Source organism: Notolepis coatsorum (assembly GCF_963971535.1).
Source record: "Notolepis coatsorum genome assembly, chromosome: 5".
NCBI classification, from domain to species: Eukaryota; Metazoa; Chordata; class Actinopteri; order Aulopiformes; family Paralepididae; genus Notolepis; species Notolepis coatsorum.
Window position 1 is genome coordinate 43,110,372 of NC_140169.1, and position 18,050 is coordinate 43,128,421.

The 18,050-nt window shown below is 42.6% G+C and overlaps 1 protein-coding gene across 1 annotated transcript in view; it reads left to right on the forward strand.

Moving 5' to 3' along the window:
• sec63 (SEC63 homolog, protein translocation regulator) overlaps nt 1-18,050 on the forward strand; it is a 110,409-nt gene that overhangs the window by 64,975 nt on the left and 27,384 nt on the right. Inside the window, exons 13-16 of the mRNA XM_084315353.1 lie at nt 9,727-9,874; nt 11,894-11,976; nt 14,006-14,092; nt 16,797-16,958. Of these exons, the coding sequence (XP_084171479.1) occupies nt 9,727-9,874; nt 11,894-11,976; nt 14,006-14,092; nt 16,797-16,958 (480 nt within the window). The remainder of the gene's footprint in view (nt 1-9,726; nt 9,875-11,893; nt 11,977-14,005; nt 14,093-16,796; nt 16,959-18,050) is intronic.

The following is an 18,050-nucleotide window of genomic DNA, read 5'->3' on the forward strand; positions in this document are numbered from 1 at the left end:
TTATGCATACTGCACCTTATGTGGATACTGTGATACTGTGAATAATGTATATTTCAGTTAGTTAGATAGTAAATTATATTGACCTATTTGTTTACACTGCTTGTGTTGTTTTCACTACCTGTACCCCCCCCCCCTTCCCTCATGCTGCTATGATGCCTGAATTTCCCCAAGGGGATCAATAAAGGAATATCTTATCTTATCTTAAAAGGAAAGATGAAATTACCTACCTGGGTTCCATCCTATACAGGCAAATCTTTCCTGTGACAAAATGGGATCCAATGTAATAAAACTAAGTCAACCAACGAACTAGATTCCTGTACCGGATCTCCTCTCTGGTAAACAAGAATACCTTGAAGACTCTAACAGGAGCACTCATTCAAGGGTACTACGACTATGCTTGCACCTCATGGTACCAAAGCACCTCAAAGGCACTAAAAACAAGATTACAAACATCACAAAACAAACTGGTCAGACTACTGCTTGACCTTACTCCTAAAACCCACCTCACCCCTGTCCACTTTGACAACCTAGGATGGCTTAGAGTAGACTACAGAGTACAGCAACTTGCAATGGGCCTGGTCTACAAGATACACTACACCACTAAGATACCCATGTGCATGTCGAAATACTTCCAAAAGGTCAGTGAATACCACGACCACAACACCAGAGGGAGTTTCACAAATCATGTTCAACCCAGATAAAATAATAAAAAAAAAAAAAAAAAAAAAAAAAAAAAATTTTAATAAAAGAAAATAGTCATAACTTAGAAATGAGATTGCATAGGTCTATGAATCGATATCGTGATTCTGTTTCGATTAATTGCCCAGCCCTACAGTGTGTACAGTAAGTTAGCTTGGTGATTATCATTGTGATGTAGGCTAAGCTGGCTAGCTACTGTTAGCATACAAGCACTGTAGCCTACTTACTTTTTCATCCACAACGTTTTTTCTGATCCAGATGCATAAATCCACTTCTTCATGTTGCTCAGTTGCTGGTTTATACTTCGGTCCTAATGTTGGCGCAAAGTTTAATTTAGCCTGACTTGACTTGTTATAGATGTACAGCTTACTAATTACTAAACAACAACTTTCTCATAGTCTCAACTTTCACATAGTCAAAACGGGTCCAGCTGCATGTCCGGAGGATAGGTTTAGCTCAGGCCAATCTCAAGTTTCTCAAGTTTCTTTATTAGTTGTCATACAGAAGTACAGAATACTTTTATACAAAATGCTTCTTTATGTTACATTTTGTATAAAAGTATTCTGTACTTCTGTATGACAACTAATAAAGAAACTTGAGAAACTTGAGATTGGCCCGAGCTAAACCTATCCTCCGGACATGCAGCTGGACCCATTTTGACTTTGCAATGCAGAAATCTCTGATTGGATTTGCAAGGCTGCCAATCATATTCAACCTCCGTGTATTGATGTCAAGGGCTGTCAATCAATCAACCCTCCATTCAATGGCAAGAGTTTAACTGCACAGACCGTGCTTAGATGAAGTTAATAGCCTATTTTGATTCGCTGTTATTTATTATTTATTTAACAATGGGTCACACCTGTGAAGTTTTCTTCATGAATAATTACTGCAGGCAATACTGCAGTGCAGGCCTGCTCAGAGCTGTCAATTTTGGCCATTTTTGAAGAAGAAAAAATTCACTGGCATTTTTTTTTACAGAGGAAAACATTTATTAAACAAAAATAATAATAATTATAATAATAATTAAAAAAATATATATATATATATATTTTTTTTTTTTTTTTTAATATATATAGGTATATGTAAATTAATAATAATTATGAATTATGAGTGAATTTGTGTTTCACGTGTTGTCATAGAGAAACCTCCACTGGTTGCATGCTAAGAGTTAAGCCATAAAAATGCTTTTCTATAAAAAACAGCATTTAAAAGTGAATTGTGAATTGTATCCTTTTAACACATTGAGTGCCACGCCCCTTCCGGGAAGTGACCCCTTCATTGCCGTCCATTAACCCCATATAAACGTAGTTGTAGTTTGTAGAGCTAAACCTATATTTTATAGTATAGCTATGGGTCTAATAACGCCGCGGTATAAGACCGTCTGCCAGCTCATACACACTCGGAACAGTATGCACAAGGTGCCCCGCTGAATTATGAATGGCAATAGCGAATAAAAGAAATACCGTGAGAAAAACGTAGATCTACGTTTCCGGCACTCAACGATTGGGCAACGGAAACGTAGTTCTACGTTTTCGGCAACCAAATGGTTAAATGCCCTTTTTAAAATGAAAAATAGTACTTAGGAAAGTACTTGAAAGTCCTTGAACTTTATTTTGCAATGTCTGTGGGAACCCTGGGAAAGAGAGAGATGGAGAGAAATATAGTGGGGAGAGGGAATGGTGAGATGGAGAGAAAGACAGAGAGACAGTATTCATATATATATGCACAGACTCACTCGTCCTCACTCACTTCAGAGACGCAGAGAGGGAGAGGAAGACTGAGAGAGGGATGAGGCGGCATGTTCGTAGTTGAGCTGTCTTTTTAGTGCTTTTGTGCTCTGCTTTGTTTCAATGGAAATGCTGCGCTATTGCTATTATAATACTGAGAGATGGAAAAAAGAAAGTGTGCTCAGAGAGGACGAACATCGCCTAAAGCAGTGCCTAATGTTAGTTCAGTGGAATTGGTTGTCTCCTTGAAAACTTAGTGTGTGGCCAGCAAGGCCTTGAGATAGCATGGCCTAGACTAGAGGTAGCATGGCCTAGACTAGAGGTAGCATGGCCTAGACTAGAGTTAGCATGGCCTAGACTAGAGGTAGCATGGTCTAGACTAGAGGTAGCATGGTCTAGACTAGAGGTAGCATGGCCTAGACTAGAGTTAGCATGGCCTAGACTAGAGGTAGCATGGTCTAGACTAGAGGTAGCATGGTCTAGACTAGAGGTAGCATGGTCTAGACTAGAGGTAGCATGGTCTAGACTAGAGGTAGCATGGTCTAGACTAGAGGTAGCATGGCCTAGACTAGAGGTAGCATGGCCTAGACTAGAGTTAGCATGGCCTAGACTAGAGGTAGCATGGCCTAGACTAGAGTTAGCATGGGCTAGACTAGAGGTAGCATGGTCTAGACTAGAGTTAGCATGGCCTAGACTAGAGGTAGCATGGCCTAGACTAGAGTTAGCATGGCCTAGACTAGAGGTAGCATGGCCTTGACTAGAGATAGCATGGCCTAGACTAGAGGTAGCACGGCCTAGACTAGAGTTAGCATGGCCTAGACTAGAGGTAGCATGGCCTTGACTAGAGGTAGCATGGCCTAGACTAGAGGTAGCATGGTCTAGACTAGAGGTAGCATGGTCTAGACTAGAGGTAGCATGGTCTAGACTAGAGGTAGCATGGTCTAGACTAGAGGTAGCATGGCCTAGACTAGAGGTAGCATGGCCTAGACTAGAGGTAGCATGGGCTAGACTAGAGGTAGCATGGCCTTGACTAGAGGTAGCATGGCCTTGACTAGAGGTAGCATGGTCTAGACTAGAGGTAGCATGGTCTAGACTAGAGGTAGCATGGTCTAGACTAGAGGTAACATGGGCTAGACTATAGGTAGCATGGCCTAGACTAGAGGTAACATGGTCTAGACTAGAGGTAGCATGGGCTAGACTAGAGGTAGCATGGGCTAGACTAGAGGTAGCATGGACTAGACTAGAGTTAGCATGGCCTTGAGATAGCATGGGCTAGACTAGAGGTAGCATGGCCTAGACTAGAGGTAGCATGGCCTAGACTAGAGGTAGCATGGACTAGACTAGAGTTAGCATGGGCTAGACTAGAGGTAGCATGGGCTAGACTAGAGGTAGCATGGACTAGACTAGAGTTAGCATGGCCTTGAGATAGCATGGGCTAGACTAGAGTTAGCATGGCCTAGACTAGAGGTAGCATGGCCTAGACTAGAGTTAGCATGGCCTAGACTAGAGGTAGCATGGCCTTGAGATAGCATGGTCTAGACTAGAGTTAGCATGGCCTTGAGATAGCATGGTCTAGACTAGAGTTAGCATGGCCTTGAGATAGCATGGTCTAGACTAGAGTTAGCATGGGTTAGACTAGAGTTAGCATGGCCTTGAGATAGCATGGCCTAGACTAGAGTTAGCATGGCCTTGAGATAGCATGGGCTAGACTAGAGTTAGCATGGGTTAGACTAGAGTTAGCATGGCCTTGAGATAGCATGGCCTAGACTAGAGTTAGCATGGCCTTGAGATAGCATGGCATAGACTAGAGGTAGCATGGCCTTGAGATAGCATGGCCTAGAGTTAGCATGGCCTAGACTAGAGGTAGCATGGCCTAGAATAGAGGTAGCATGGTCTAGACTAGAGGTAGCATGGTCTAGACTAGAGGTAGCATGGCCTAGACTACAGGTAGCATGGGCTAGACTAGAGGTAGCATGGGCTAGACTAGAGGTAGCATGGGCTAGACTAGAGGTAGCATGGCCTAGACTAGAGGTAGCATGGCCTTGACTAGAGGTAGCATGGTCTAGACTAGAGGTAGCATGGCCTAGACTAGAGGTAGCATGGTCTAGACTAGAGGTAGCATGGTCTAGACTAGAGGTAGCATGGCCTAGACTAGAGGTAGCATGGCTTAGACTAGAGGTAGCATGGGCTAGACTAGAGGTAGCATGGTCTAGACTAGAGGTAGCATGGTCTAGACTAGAGGTAGCATGGTCTAGACTAGAGGTAGCATGGCCTAGACTAGAGGTAGCATGGCCTTGAGATAGCATGGGCTAGACTAGAGGTAGCATGGCCTAGAATAGAGGTAGCATGGCCTTGAGATAGCATGGGCTAGACTAGAGGTAGCATGGCCTAGAATAGAGGTAGCATGGCCTTGAGATAGCATGGGCTAGACTAGAGTTAGCATGGCCTAGACTAGAGGTAGCATGGCCTAGACTAGAGGTAGCGAGGCCTAGAGGTAAAAAAAAAAAAAAAAACTAACCGTACTGTCATGCACTTGTCCTTATAAACTAACCTACACTGTACCACGCAACACTTTGATGAACATTGTTACTCAGCTGATAGAGTTGTACCCTTCCTGATGACTTGTCGTACAGAACTTGTAAGTCGCTTTGGATAAAAGCGTCAGCTAAATGACTAAATGTAAATGTAGAGGTAGCATGGACTAGAGCAGAGGTGAGCAACCATCGGTCGATTTCAGGGGGCCTCTGAGTAGATCTCTGGATGATTTAGGAATCCCAGACAAAGTTAGCCAATCACACTCAACGTTTTCTTTTTTGATCTACTTTTTTCTCCCATTTTCTATTTTTCTCCCATCCCAATTTTGTATCGTCCAATTCTACCCTCCCCTGTCTCGAACGCTGTTAGGCCATGCCTCCCACAAGCCGGCTGCAATGTGGACGAAGCCTTACATCACGTGTCCCCTCCGGTACTCGAGGAAGCAGCCGTCGCATCTTTTCACCTGCACAGCGCGATCTCTCAGCGGCGGGGGTCTGCGTGGGAGGGACACGCCGCCCCCGTCGCTTCCTGATTCTGCTGTGCAGGCGCACCAACCGACCTGTAGGAGTCGCTGTCCACAACGTCCGATCCCCACCCATCAGCTTTCCCACCCCTAACACTGCCAATTGTACTATGAACGACCAGCCAAGCTGATAGCAATGCGGAGAGCTGGGCTCGAACCCAGCGTCTCCTGCATTGGTGGCGAGCGCCTTGCCCACTACACCACCTAGCCGCCCCACACTCAACATTTTCAACGTGAATCCCAACTAATCCCTGTTCTTTGTGGCTCTTCGGCCCCACCTTCTTCTTTCGCAGGCTTTTTCTGGGCTCCACCCTCCGGGGCCAATCTTTATAATTACGTCATTAGTAGCCCTGCTGTGATTATAAATGTGCTGCTTTCAACCAGGTGTATTACTCTGCTTAAAACCTCTTAACAGGTGGGGTCCCGAAATCGGGCCCTCATGCCCATGCACGCAAGTCATGGCACTTTGCGAGCGTCTATCGGCTCGGCCTGCAATTTTTGCCGAACATATAATATACCGTTCGAAAGATCTATTTGTTGCCGTTCGAACGCCGACCAAATCCGTGCCTCGGTTCTCGAGTTACATGACGATATGTCAGGCGAGCGTCTTTTTACGTGCAGCGCATCATGACCACCCCGGACTGTATATGCTCCAGAACTGAGCAATCACAGCTGATGGCAAAAATTATTGGTCAGCGTTGTAGCCAACAAGTGTACACTTCCAACCATACCCCACGTGGGGGGGGGGGGGTGTGAATATAGGAACTAGGTGAAAGTTGACGGGCGAAACCGGGAAGTGAATCAGACCTCAGAACGCACGGTGGTGGATGAGGAAATGGATTTTGGAAAGCTTTTTTTTTTGGCATCAGTTTTACTAAAACGTCTCTCAAAGACTCATTTTGGAACGGATTTTTATAACATTTTATATTATATACCGGTATATATATATATTGGAATATGGAATCTTGCAACCACTAAAGAAAAATGTGAGTACACTAGTTCAAGTTCAGACCTCTGTTACTCTATTTCATAAGTGATTTTCCTTTTTTGTATTAGTAACTTCAGAATGTTATCTTTCAAAAGAGACCTGGCTCATGCATGTCCTATAAGTATAAAGCTAAGCTTTGCAAAAAAAACTATGCAGTCCTCAAGTTCAAGTAAAAAAAAAAATAATCACACTTTTCTGCCCACCTGTAAAGAGGTAACAACCACAACTGAGTTGATAAGACTGCAAGACTGCATCATTGAGAACCGGAAGAGACTAGGCTTGGGCGGTATCATTATTTTCATACCGTCATACCTTGCTGACATAATACCCCGGTATGGGTATTATGACGGTATGACTTTCATTTTCATCGGGGGGGGGGGGAGCGGAGCTAAGTTAACAATATACTCGTTATCACCATACATAACGCTTATATTGAAACACGTTGACATTAGGGCCGTTCTTTCAACCTAAAAGTGCACTTTCTTCAACCTCAAACCTAAATTCCTTAGTGACCCGTGTCATACGGAACAAATAACGTATAACGGAGGCTGAAATTAGACCAATATGACTCACAAACTCAGGACAGTAGTACACAACTACACATACAGACGCACAAAATTTATTCTGCATTGATTAAGTGATAATCAAAACCCAGCTTAAGCCGTTAAACCAATGTAGTGAATCCCGAAGCCAATACGCACACACACAGTCGAACTGGAACGCTTTACCAAACATACACTACCAGCATTCATATCTCATACGTTCATCTTCCAATCGCTTAACCATAACATAACTTACCCGTACCAAAACAACGTGTCCCGAGTCCACTCATGCATCCATTTCAAAGGAACACGCACGTTGCGTCATCTGCTCTGCTGAGCTCTGACTGAGAGAGGGAAAGACAGACTGCCCTGCCCTCTGCTGGCGCATGCTGTGCACTACAGATTTGGCGCACAGTCTGTGACGTCACGGTATTGAGAATCATACTGGCTGGATTTCGAAATATCCTGGTATACCGTTAAACCGTCAAACCGTCATACCGCCCAAGCCTAGAAGAGACACCAAGGTAGACCTACCATTTCCACACAGAATAGGATGAGGATTCATTTATCATCATGTCGAAAGGAAAATGCATCTGCATTATATGTAATTACTCTGAAGGGCATTTCCTCGCACATCGCTTGTGCCTCCTATATCGCATTAGCCGCGTTCTTCAGCCAAATACAAGAACTAATTTCACGAGGCACTTCTTTCAGCTGCCGACAAGTTGTTCTGTGATTTTTATTTTTTTATTTTTTTTCAAACGAGACTGAAATGGAAGCCGTCCACAGCCTTCAGTTGTCTCCAGGAGAACAATGACACAGAGACGTGAAGGAATTTCTGAGAACTCGGAGGAGCAACTCTTCAGTCCGACGAGTCGACTGACCTTCACTGATGTAGCCCAGCTGTACAGTCTTCATTTTATACTGAAGTGAAAATAATAGCTGCTGCTTGGACTCTTTTTTTGGCCTCTGAAATAAGAGAGAATGACTTAAGTTATATATCGCCGCTATATATTCATTATTTTGTGTTGTGATTCTTGAGTTCTCAAGCATCTTGAACTGAGAAATTTGTCTTCTTTCTTTCTCCTTGAAATTTAAAGCAAAGTAGGGAGGTAGTCGGAATGTATTTACACTTTTTATTCTTAACCCTTTCACTACCACCACGCTACCAAATGGTTAACCCCTTTTCACTACCACAATACAGAAGGTTAACCCCTTTCACTACCACACTACAGACAGTTAACCGTCTGTAGTAGGGCTGTCTTAAATACTTAGAAGCTTCGTTCGATGGGCATGGGATTCGAATATGAAAATAAATTTTTTTTTTTTTTTTTTGCCAAATCAACTCTGCCTCTCTTTGTTAACACTTTCGGAGCCCAAGCTTAAAGGGGAACTCCAACATTTTGGGAAATTAGCTTATTTAACATCTTCCCTGGAGTTAGACAAGAAGATACATACCTTTTTTGTCTCTGTGCGTGCATTTTAGCTTTGGGAATAGACGCTCCGTTAGCATAGCTTAGCTTCATCACTGGAAGTGGGGGAGGGTTAGAGCCTTACAGTGCCTTACAGTGTATTGCAAGGTCTGACATTGACCAATCTTGATATGCATGACCTTGGTGGGCTCTAGGTCAACTCCTGAAAAGGGGGTCAATGTCAGACTTTGCAATCAAAAGTTAGGGGGCTAATAACCCTTGCCATAATTTCAGTGCGCCCCTAACTTTTGATTGCAAGGTCTGACATTGACCCCCTTTTTCAGGAGTTGACCTAGAGCCCACCAAGGTCATGCATATCAAGTTTGGTCAATGTCAGACCTTGCAATACACTGTAAGGCACTGTAAGGCTACTGTCCTGCCTCACTTCCAGTGATGAAGCTAAGCTATGCTAACGGAGCATCTATTCCCAAAGCTAAAATGCACGCACAGAGACAAAAAAGGTATGTATCTTCTTGTCTAACTCCAGGGAAGATGTTAAATAAGCTAATTTCCCAAAATGTTGGAGTTCCCCTTTAATCTTGATTTACCGCTTGAATGCCCACCATCCACTTCAATGTTAGCGTTAATAACGCCTAATCTATGTTTTAAATTATGGCTATGTGTCTAATCTGCCCGTCGCTTATCAATGACACGTTTTCCAGTCAACATTGTCGAAGCGGATTGTTTTTTTATCGGTTCATTTTCGTTTTATAGCATTTTGAAAAGCCCTCGTTTTCAAGGAAAATATAAATATTCCATGATTAAAGACGTTTTCTGGAATATTCTAGAATACACAAACTCATTTTTCGGCCTATTTATGAATAGTTTTCAAATAAACGCTAGATTATCGATAGTATGTGTACGTATGCACGCTATATAGGCGATCTGAGAAATCGATTCTCTGATTTCCTCAAAGTGATCTCGCGCACACACACACACACACACACACACACACACACACACACACATAGGGCGAACGCTGAGATCTCAGCGAATACAACTCTGATTATCCCAAGACTTGTAAAATAGATTCCTTACCTCGGATCAGATGTTCTCCAAAAAGATCATTCCAATTCCTGATCGCCATTCCAAAAATCGATCGCTTTTATTGATCCAATGCTACATACTGTACCTCCCCTCTCTCTCCCCCTCTCTCCTCTCCCCCCTCTCTCTCTCTCTCCCCCCTCTCTCCCCCCCCCTCTCCCCCCCCCCCCCCCCCCCTCTTCCTCCCTTCCTCCAGTATAAGGTGCGGAGCCTGCAGGACCTGGTGAGTCTGAAGGACTCTGACAGACGGAGCATGCTGCGCTTCCTGGGAGAGGAGAAGTACGATGAGGTGCTGGCCGTCCTGGGCAGCTTCCCCCACGTCACCATGGATACCAAGCTGCAGGGTCAGTCCTGCAACACACACACACACACATACATATCCAGTTTTGGACTTGACCAGCCTGCAACATATCAACCCACCACACACAGAGCCATTGTATGCACTGTATGCAATGCCTTTAGAACAGGGGTTCTCAAATTTTTTATACCACGACCCCATTTAATTTAGGAATTTTTTTGGCGACCCCACACTTAACACATCTTGCGCAAAAAACGAGTTTACTCGTTATTGCCCGCCAATCGAATAGCGCCAACAACGAGTAAACTCGTTTTTATGATCGTTATTTCCTTTATTCGCTATTGGCATTCATAATTCATCCAGGAAGGCTCCGGGAGCCAGTTGGACCCTGTCTGATATTTCAAAGCCTCAATACCGCCGCCTGGTGGATTTCGGGCGAGTTACACTCCACTCTAAAGCGGAAGTGGCGCTCTGTGCATCGGGGAAAAAGCTCCGCCAGAGAGATGTTGTAACATGGATCAAGATACACACTCGAGTGCATGGGATCGCTTTCGAGACGCAAGAATCAATATGCTTTCGGCGTTTATTGCGTAATACAAACGGAAAATGGATCTAGCAGGACTTTTTTCACCAGACGCATCGGCCACAGGTAAGAGGAATCTAACATTATTTCGTACTAAAGAAAGCTGTTAGTGACAATCAAGGAATCATAAACGACCCCCCCCCCCCTCCTTCCTTCACGCATGATTGAGCATAATGTATAGCGATCATATGCATTTGAAATTTTTAATATAGCGTGTATAGGAACGAATCGATTATGTGTAATATGCGTCAGGGCCTATAACGCGTGTTCTAGGAATTACTGCTATACACTCTAGAAACATACTTATATTCTCGAAGGTACTAACACGTTTAGTTTAGTTTATTCGGATCCCCATTAGCCATTGCCACAGGCATAGGCTACTATTACTGGGGTATCACACGATAATGTATGAATGGAAAAATATAACATCCCACATCCGGAACGATAGATACCCGATGTTGAATGGGCTATAGTAATGTCGATATAGCTATAATATTTAAAAAGTTATAGCCCTGCAAAGAAGGTGAGCCACTCCATAGGGTTACAGCACTGGCAGAGAGTGGTATAAAATGGGCATACTGCATGGCGCAGAATGTGTTAATCGCGTAATTTCAACGTGGGATTAAGGAATATCAAAATAAAAGCACACATTGTTGAACTATCAATACACATTTATAAAACGAGGCATATTTAGCCCCCACTTTGGGTCGCAACCCGTAGTTTGAGAACTGCTGCTTTAGTAGTATGCATGCCTTTATGATTCAACTGTTTTCCAAAAACTAAACTGCAACCCATTATAATGTGGAACACGAGACTTACAGAATCACTTGTGATTAGGGATGCTTGATATTGGCTTTTTTACCTATACCGATATTGTCCAACTCTTAATTTCCGATACCGATATACCGATATTGTCCAACTCTTAATTTCCGATACCGATATATGCAGGGTTCCCCCCCCCCCCCCCCAAAAACGGAAATAATTTCAGGTAATTAACATTACATATGTCTTGTTGTGCAATTAACATAACATTATGCATACTTTTGACAATAAATAAAATCAGAATTTGTTCTTACTTGCCTGCCTGGGTAAATAAAGGTTATTTTATATATATATTTTTTTTTAACCGATACCGATATTTTCCGATATCACATTTTAATGCCAATATCGGACATCCCTACTTGTGATGATATAGAATGTGAAGGTACCTGCTCACTGCTCTCTCCACTGCTTTAAATTCATCTAACTCTGCACACAGAGCTGAGCCTGGCAGTGAAAGCCTCACATTGAACCCATTTCTCATGAATCACTTCTTACACCGGCTGACTATTTACAAGTGGCTTCCTCTCCCTGTCATCCTGTCTACTTCTTCTTCTTCTGTGTCTCTGTCTTCCTCTCTCTGTGTCTCTTTGTCTCTCTCTGTCCTTCTCTCCCTCTACGTCCGTCCGTCTCCCCGTCTCTCTTGTCTCCTCGCGCCTCCAGTCCTCGATGACGAAGACAGCAATAACATCACCGCCGGCTCCATCGTCACCGTAACAGTCACCTTAACCAGGAAAAGGATGTTGGTAAGGAGTGATCATCACATTCCATGTGACACTGACTCAGCATTAATACTCCAGACACTGACTCAGCATCTTTTTGTTGTAATGTACTTGTGCTGTATGATGACAATACATTTGAATCTAAATCTAAAATCGAAATATTCTGCTTAGTCATGTATTCACGATCTGATTAAAATGAATATAAATGTGTTATAAGACCTTAACCAGGGTAACTGCTACTATCTGGAATATTAATGTGTATGTAAATTAAAATTGTATCGCACTACAAAGACCTTTCTGATTAAAATGTATGTTATAAAAAAAGTAGTTACGCTTTTACAAATTCTCCCACAAATGATCACTAGAGGTTGTCTGTGACTACTTCTAGCACTATAGGGAGGTGTAGTCTGACGTCACTTTAGTTTCCCGCGCGGTCCACCCGTATAGGGATTCATCATTGGGAAAATGTATTATCGGCTATTGTAATAAACGAATAATTATGCCTCATGAACAGGGCTTGACATTAGCACCCGCCAACCCGCCTGTTAACTGCCTGAGCTGTTACTGGATACCTGAATTTCCCCAAGGGGATTAATAAAGTATCTATCTATCTATCTATCTATCTATCTATCTATCTATCTATCTATCTATCTATCTATCTATCTATCTATAATCACATTATTACCATTGTTGGGTTATGATCGGCGTGTGTGGGGATTTTTGGCTGGTGAAAATGAGAGTGGCTAGTGACTTTGGAAAACCACTAGCCAAAGTCACTGGCTACTGAGCCAAAAAGTTAATGTCAAGCCCTGCTCATGAACATTGGCAAGCTTTCCATTTTTGCACAAAATGAGTTCCCTTCTATCACTGAAGGCCGGATGGCTGAAAGCGTTTTGTGCGTTATACAACTTGTGCATACAAATAAAAACCGATTTTCCTCAAGTGCGGTCCCTACTCCATTTTTTTTTTAACTTAATTAATGTTTGACTACGCACCTGTCTGAGCGCAGTGGTTACCCTTTTTCTACTTAAAATTACCTTCTATCACTAACATTATTGTTTAAGCATTTTTGGTTGAAATAAAGTTAGTTATAGGGTTGTTTAATTTGTCGTTAAAAAATAACTACACTTACCAGTAGAACGCCTGTCGTTCAGTGCTGTCGCCTAATACACGTCACGACCATTGTGTAGTTCCTCAGTGAACGAAAACATAAACGTTGTTATTTTGCTACTTTTTTATGATTTAATTGCGAATTGTTTCATGTTGAGCTATAGATTGTGGATAAATACACACAGAAAGGTACACCGTGCCAATGTTAATGCTTTATTTGTTTTAAACGAGACGATTTAGAAATGTGTCCGTTGGAAATACATTGCAATTTCAAGAGGGGTGGACCGGCCGGAAACAACAATGATGTAACCACTACACCCATAGATATCTATAGAACACTAGATAGCTTAAGGCGGAGTCACCAGCGTCACTGAACCGCCGCCATCTTGTGAGGGTCAGCCTTGAGTGAGAGTGAGTGAGCTGCACAGACAAAAATACTCATAACTCGCTGAAATATTGACGGATTTACAAACGGGTTGGTTTGCTATAAACATCAAAGATGTAGTTATGATACTGCATACTTATAAAAAAAAACATTTTAAAGATGTTTTTTTTTTACAAACCGCTTGAATCATAGCCACGTTAATAATGCTTGCAATAAACCAAACTGTTTGTAAATCCGTCAATATTTCAGCGAGTTATGAGTATTTTTGTCTGTGCAGCTCACTCACTCTCACTCAAGGCTGACCCTCACAAGATGGCGGCGGTTCAGTGACGTCGCTCTCCATTGGCCGGCAGCGCGGGCAAGCTATCTAGTGTTCTATATATATCTATGACTACACCTCCCTATAGACCAGGAAGTAACCACTACACCTCCCTATAGACCAGGAAGTAACCACTACACCTCCCTATAGACCAGGGAGTAACCACTACACCTCCCTATAGACCAGGAAGTAACCACTACACCTCCCTATGACACTATGGTGTGTGTGTGTGTGTGTAGGAGGTGTTTGAAAAGGAGCAGGAGGGGACACCTTGTCCTCCAGGAGAAGAGACCACCAGCACGACCACAGAGGATGGAGCAGTAGTAGTATGTAGCATCTCATTACACATCTCACCTTTTAACAGAGATACCACATGTTAGACCAAATGTAGATTCAGAACATCAAGAGTGGAAAAATCCGGTAATAGTATTTTTCCCCCCACTTTTGTTCTTCAAGCTCAGCGGTCATGAAGGGTTTCCTGTCTATGGTTTCAGTTTAATTTTACTATCCTGCTGCTATGTGAACAGGGGGTTAATGCCACTTGCTCTCATGGAAAGAAGGAGAGATGTATTGAAATTACCTTATTTTTTTCCGTATATTACCAAATTATATATATGAGATGTGGGGGGCGCAGCGGACATTGCTCTTGTCACCAACGCAAGAGACACCGGGTTCAACTTTGGCTGTCGGCGTTGCCTCCGGCTTGGGCCGGCCGTCATACTAACTCAATTGGCAGAGTTAGCGGGTGGAAGTCGATGGGTAGTAATCTGGACTTGTGGACAGCGACTCCTACAGGTCGATTGGGTGACGCCTGCACAGCAGAGACAGGAAATGGCGGGGGTAGTGTGAGCCTCCCACACGTTACTCCTCGCCAAATGAGAGTCTGCACTGGCAGGTGAAAAGATGTGACAGGCTGCCTCCTCGTGTATCGGAGGGGACACGTGATGCAAGGCTTGTATCCTCTCTACAACCGGCCAGTGGGGGGCATATGCGAGCAACGTTCAAGACAGGGGAGGGGAGAATTGGCACAGCGAAATTGGGATGGGAGAAAAATTGAAAGAGGAGAAAAAAGTGGATCAAAATATATATATATGAGAGAATATTTTCACTCACAGTGATTTTGATACTTGATTGATAATTGTTATATCTAACATAGTCGTTACAAAGTTTTTCCAATAGCTAAAAATTACAAATCCCCATTAATTTTGTTCAGCTAACCCTGGACTATAGGATGGGTCACAGCCCCGACATTCTTATGGAAGTCTATTCAGTGCAGGGAGATGATGCTACTTCACTACCACACTACAGAAGGTTAACCTTTTACCACCACACTACAGAAGGTTAACCTTTCACCACCACACTACAGAAGGTTAACCTTTCACCACCACACTACAGAAGGTTAACCTTTCACCACCACACTACAGCAGGTTAACCTTTCACCACCACACTACAGAAGGTTAACCTTTCACTACCGCACTACGTAAGGGATAATGTATAGCTACGAGGTCATTGTCGCAAAATAATTGACCGACACAGAGTTTAGAATACCGAGGCGCCTCGCAGAGGTGTTTTAAACGTAGTGAAGGTAAATTATTTTGCGACAATGACCGAGTATAGCTATACATTATCCCGCTTATTACATGGCTAACTTACTAACAATATACCTAATTCATTTTACACCATCGACAAGATGAGATCAAATGCAGACGCAGTTGTTCTGTGGCTCTGTCAGTCCAAATAAAGTTATTATTATTATTATTATCGCCGGCAGCCGGCAGGTGTGTCTGATTGCACTGATGCAGTGTGTGTCAGTGGGCTTGATTGCTCCAGCTGTGAAAAAGCAATAATCACCGGTGATTATTGCACGTTGCCCATGGCAGCGGTCAGTTATCGAAAAAGAATTCACCGCTGTCGGGGGCTATTGACCAATCACAATCGAGCATTTCGGCGAATGTTAAAACAGCACTCTCAGGTTCAAAATTTAATGGCAGCCTGAAACAAACATGTTTCGGAAATATGTATTCCTTCTTCAGTGTTATAGCTTGCAAGCTATAACACTGAAGAAGGAATACATATTTCCGAAACATGTTTGTTTCAGGCTGCCATTAAATTTTGAACCTGAGAGTGCTGGTCTGGCTTCACTGCTTCTTTTATATAATACTTAATGGGATTTCAGCACCCAGTGTCGTATCTTGAGAGCGCGGTCTAACTTGACAGGCGAATGTTAAAACGCCATGTAATAAAGCAGGTTAACCTTTCACTACCACACTACAGCAGGTTAAACTTTCACTCCCACACTACAGATGGTTAACCGTCTGTAGTGTGGTAGTGAAAGGGTTAACCTTCTGTAGTGTGGTTGTGAAAGGGTTAACCCGTTGTCGTGGGACAGTGAAAGGGTTAACATTCTGTATTGTCGCAGTGAAAGGGTTAACCATTTGGTAGTGTGGTAGTGAAAGGGTTAACCTTCTGTAGTGTGGTTGTGAAAGGGTTAACCCGTTGCCGTGTGACAGTGAAAGGGTTAACATTCTGTATTGTTGCAGTGAAAGGGTTAACCATTTTGGTAGTGGTAGTGAAAGGGTTAATACAATGAGGTGTGTCTCCCAGTGGTAACAGGAAGTGTTTCTATGATGACACTGACCCATCCTCTTCTTATGGTTCTAGGTTAACCCTGTTACCCTGCTCTGCCTGACATTCTGTTTACATAGCAACAGTATCTTGAAATGGGCCCATTGGTTGAATATGTTTGTCCAACCTTGCAATGTTGTTTGTTAGTTCATTAATTAATACATGTATGAATCTGTTATATTATATTATAATTATTATTATTGTAACCTTTAGTTTACCCAACAAAGCCCTTTTTAACACCAAGGTCTCATTTTCAATTGGCCTCATTTTCAATTGGCCTATCTCAAACCTGCCTTCCTTTCTTGATCCTCCAATCACAATTTTTATCAAGAAAAGATAGGCTTGAGATAGGTCAATTGAGTTGCCACCTCTGATGACGAGACAAATGTGTGTTTGTGTGTGCAGCAGCAAGGAGAGAATAATAAAACCAAAACCAAAGTGTGGCAGAATAAGAGTAAAGGGGCCAAGAAGACAGCCAAGTCCAAGAAGAAGAAACTAACCAAGAAAAAGCCTGTCCCTGCACCCACCACCAAGGCCAAACAGGCCAATGGCAATGTGGCAGGAAACGTAAGCACCCAATCCCAGTTCAGCAAATCTTGATTTCCACATGTGGTTCTTACGGATGCATTAAAGGAACACGACCAACATTATGGGAAATGTGCTTAAATTTTCCATAATGTTGGCGTGTTTCTTTAACTTCGGTTGTATAACCCAATATTTTTCCTATCCATTGGTCCATATATCATTTAATGTATATTAAAGCATTACATCACGCGCAGGAGTGGGTTGTGAGAATTAGACCCCCCTAGGCATGGTCTAATTCTCATAACCCACGACTGCACGTGGTGTAATGGCTTTTATACAACTGGCGCATTCATCCAACCTTATTGCTATACAATAAACACATTAATTGAAGATTTATTGAAAAAACCATCCACAGAAAAAGTAGTTCCCAAAAAAATAAAAAAGTTGCCTCCATGTGGAAGCAGCTCGGAAGTGCATCCAACTGTTCTCACTGTCTCTCAACTAAGACATCCAACAAACTAACACATCCAACTGTCTTTCAACTAAGACATCCAACAAACTAACACATCCAACTGTCTTTCAACTAGACATCCAGCAAACTAACACATCCAACTTTTGTTTTGAACCTACTTTCTATAGAACTTCATTCTTAGATGCTTCTATAGAAAGTAGGTAAAACAAAATAGTCTGCCATGTTTCCAACTGGTTAAGTTTAGTCGCTCTCTTTCGAAGTTTGTTAAGGTTAGAGTTTGGAATCAGGGCTGGTGGTCTATCGCCCTGCTCTAAAGACAAACTCTAACCTTAACCAACTTCGAAAGAGAGCGACTTCGAAAGAGTGCCTAAACTTAACCAGTTGGAAACAAGGCGGACAGTAATATATTATCAATCAATTCAATAATCCATGCTCACTTAAAATAGCGCACCTCCCAGCTGCTTCTATAGAAAGTGGGTAAAAAGAAATTTTTAATTTTCTTTTGCAATCAATCCGCGCGATTTTTATTTTGTTCCACAATGACTCATGACCCATCAATTACATCATCCAACATTGTTTAAGAAACTAACACATTCGCCATGACGGAATCGTTTTTCATTTAGTCTTTATGACCCTATCACCATATCCTTTTGTAACGTTTA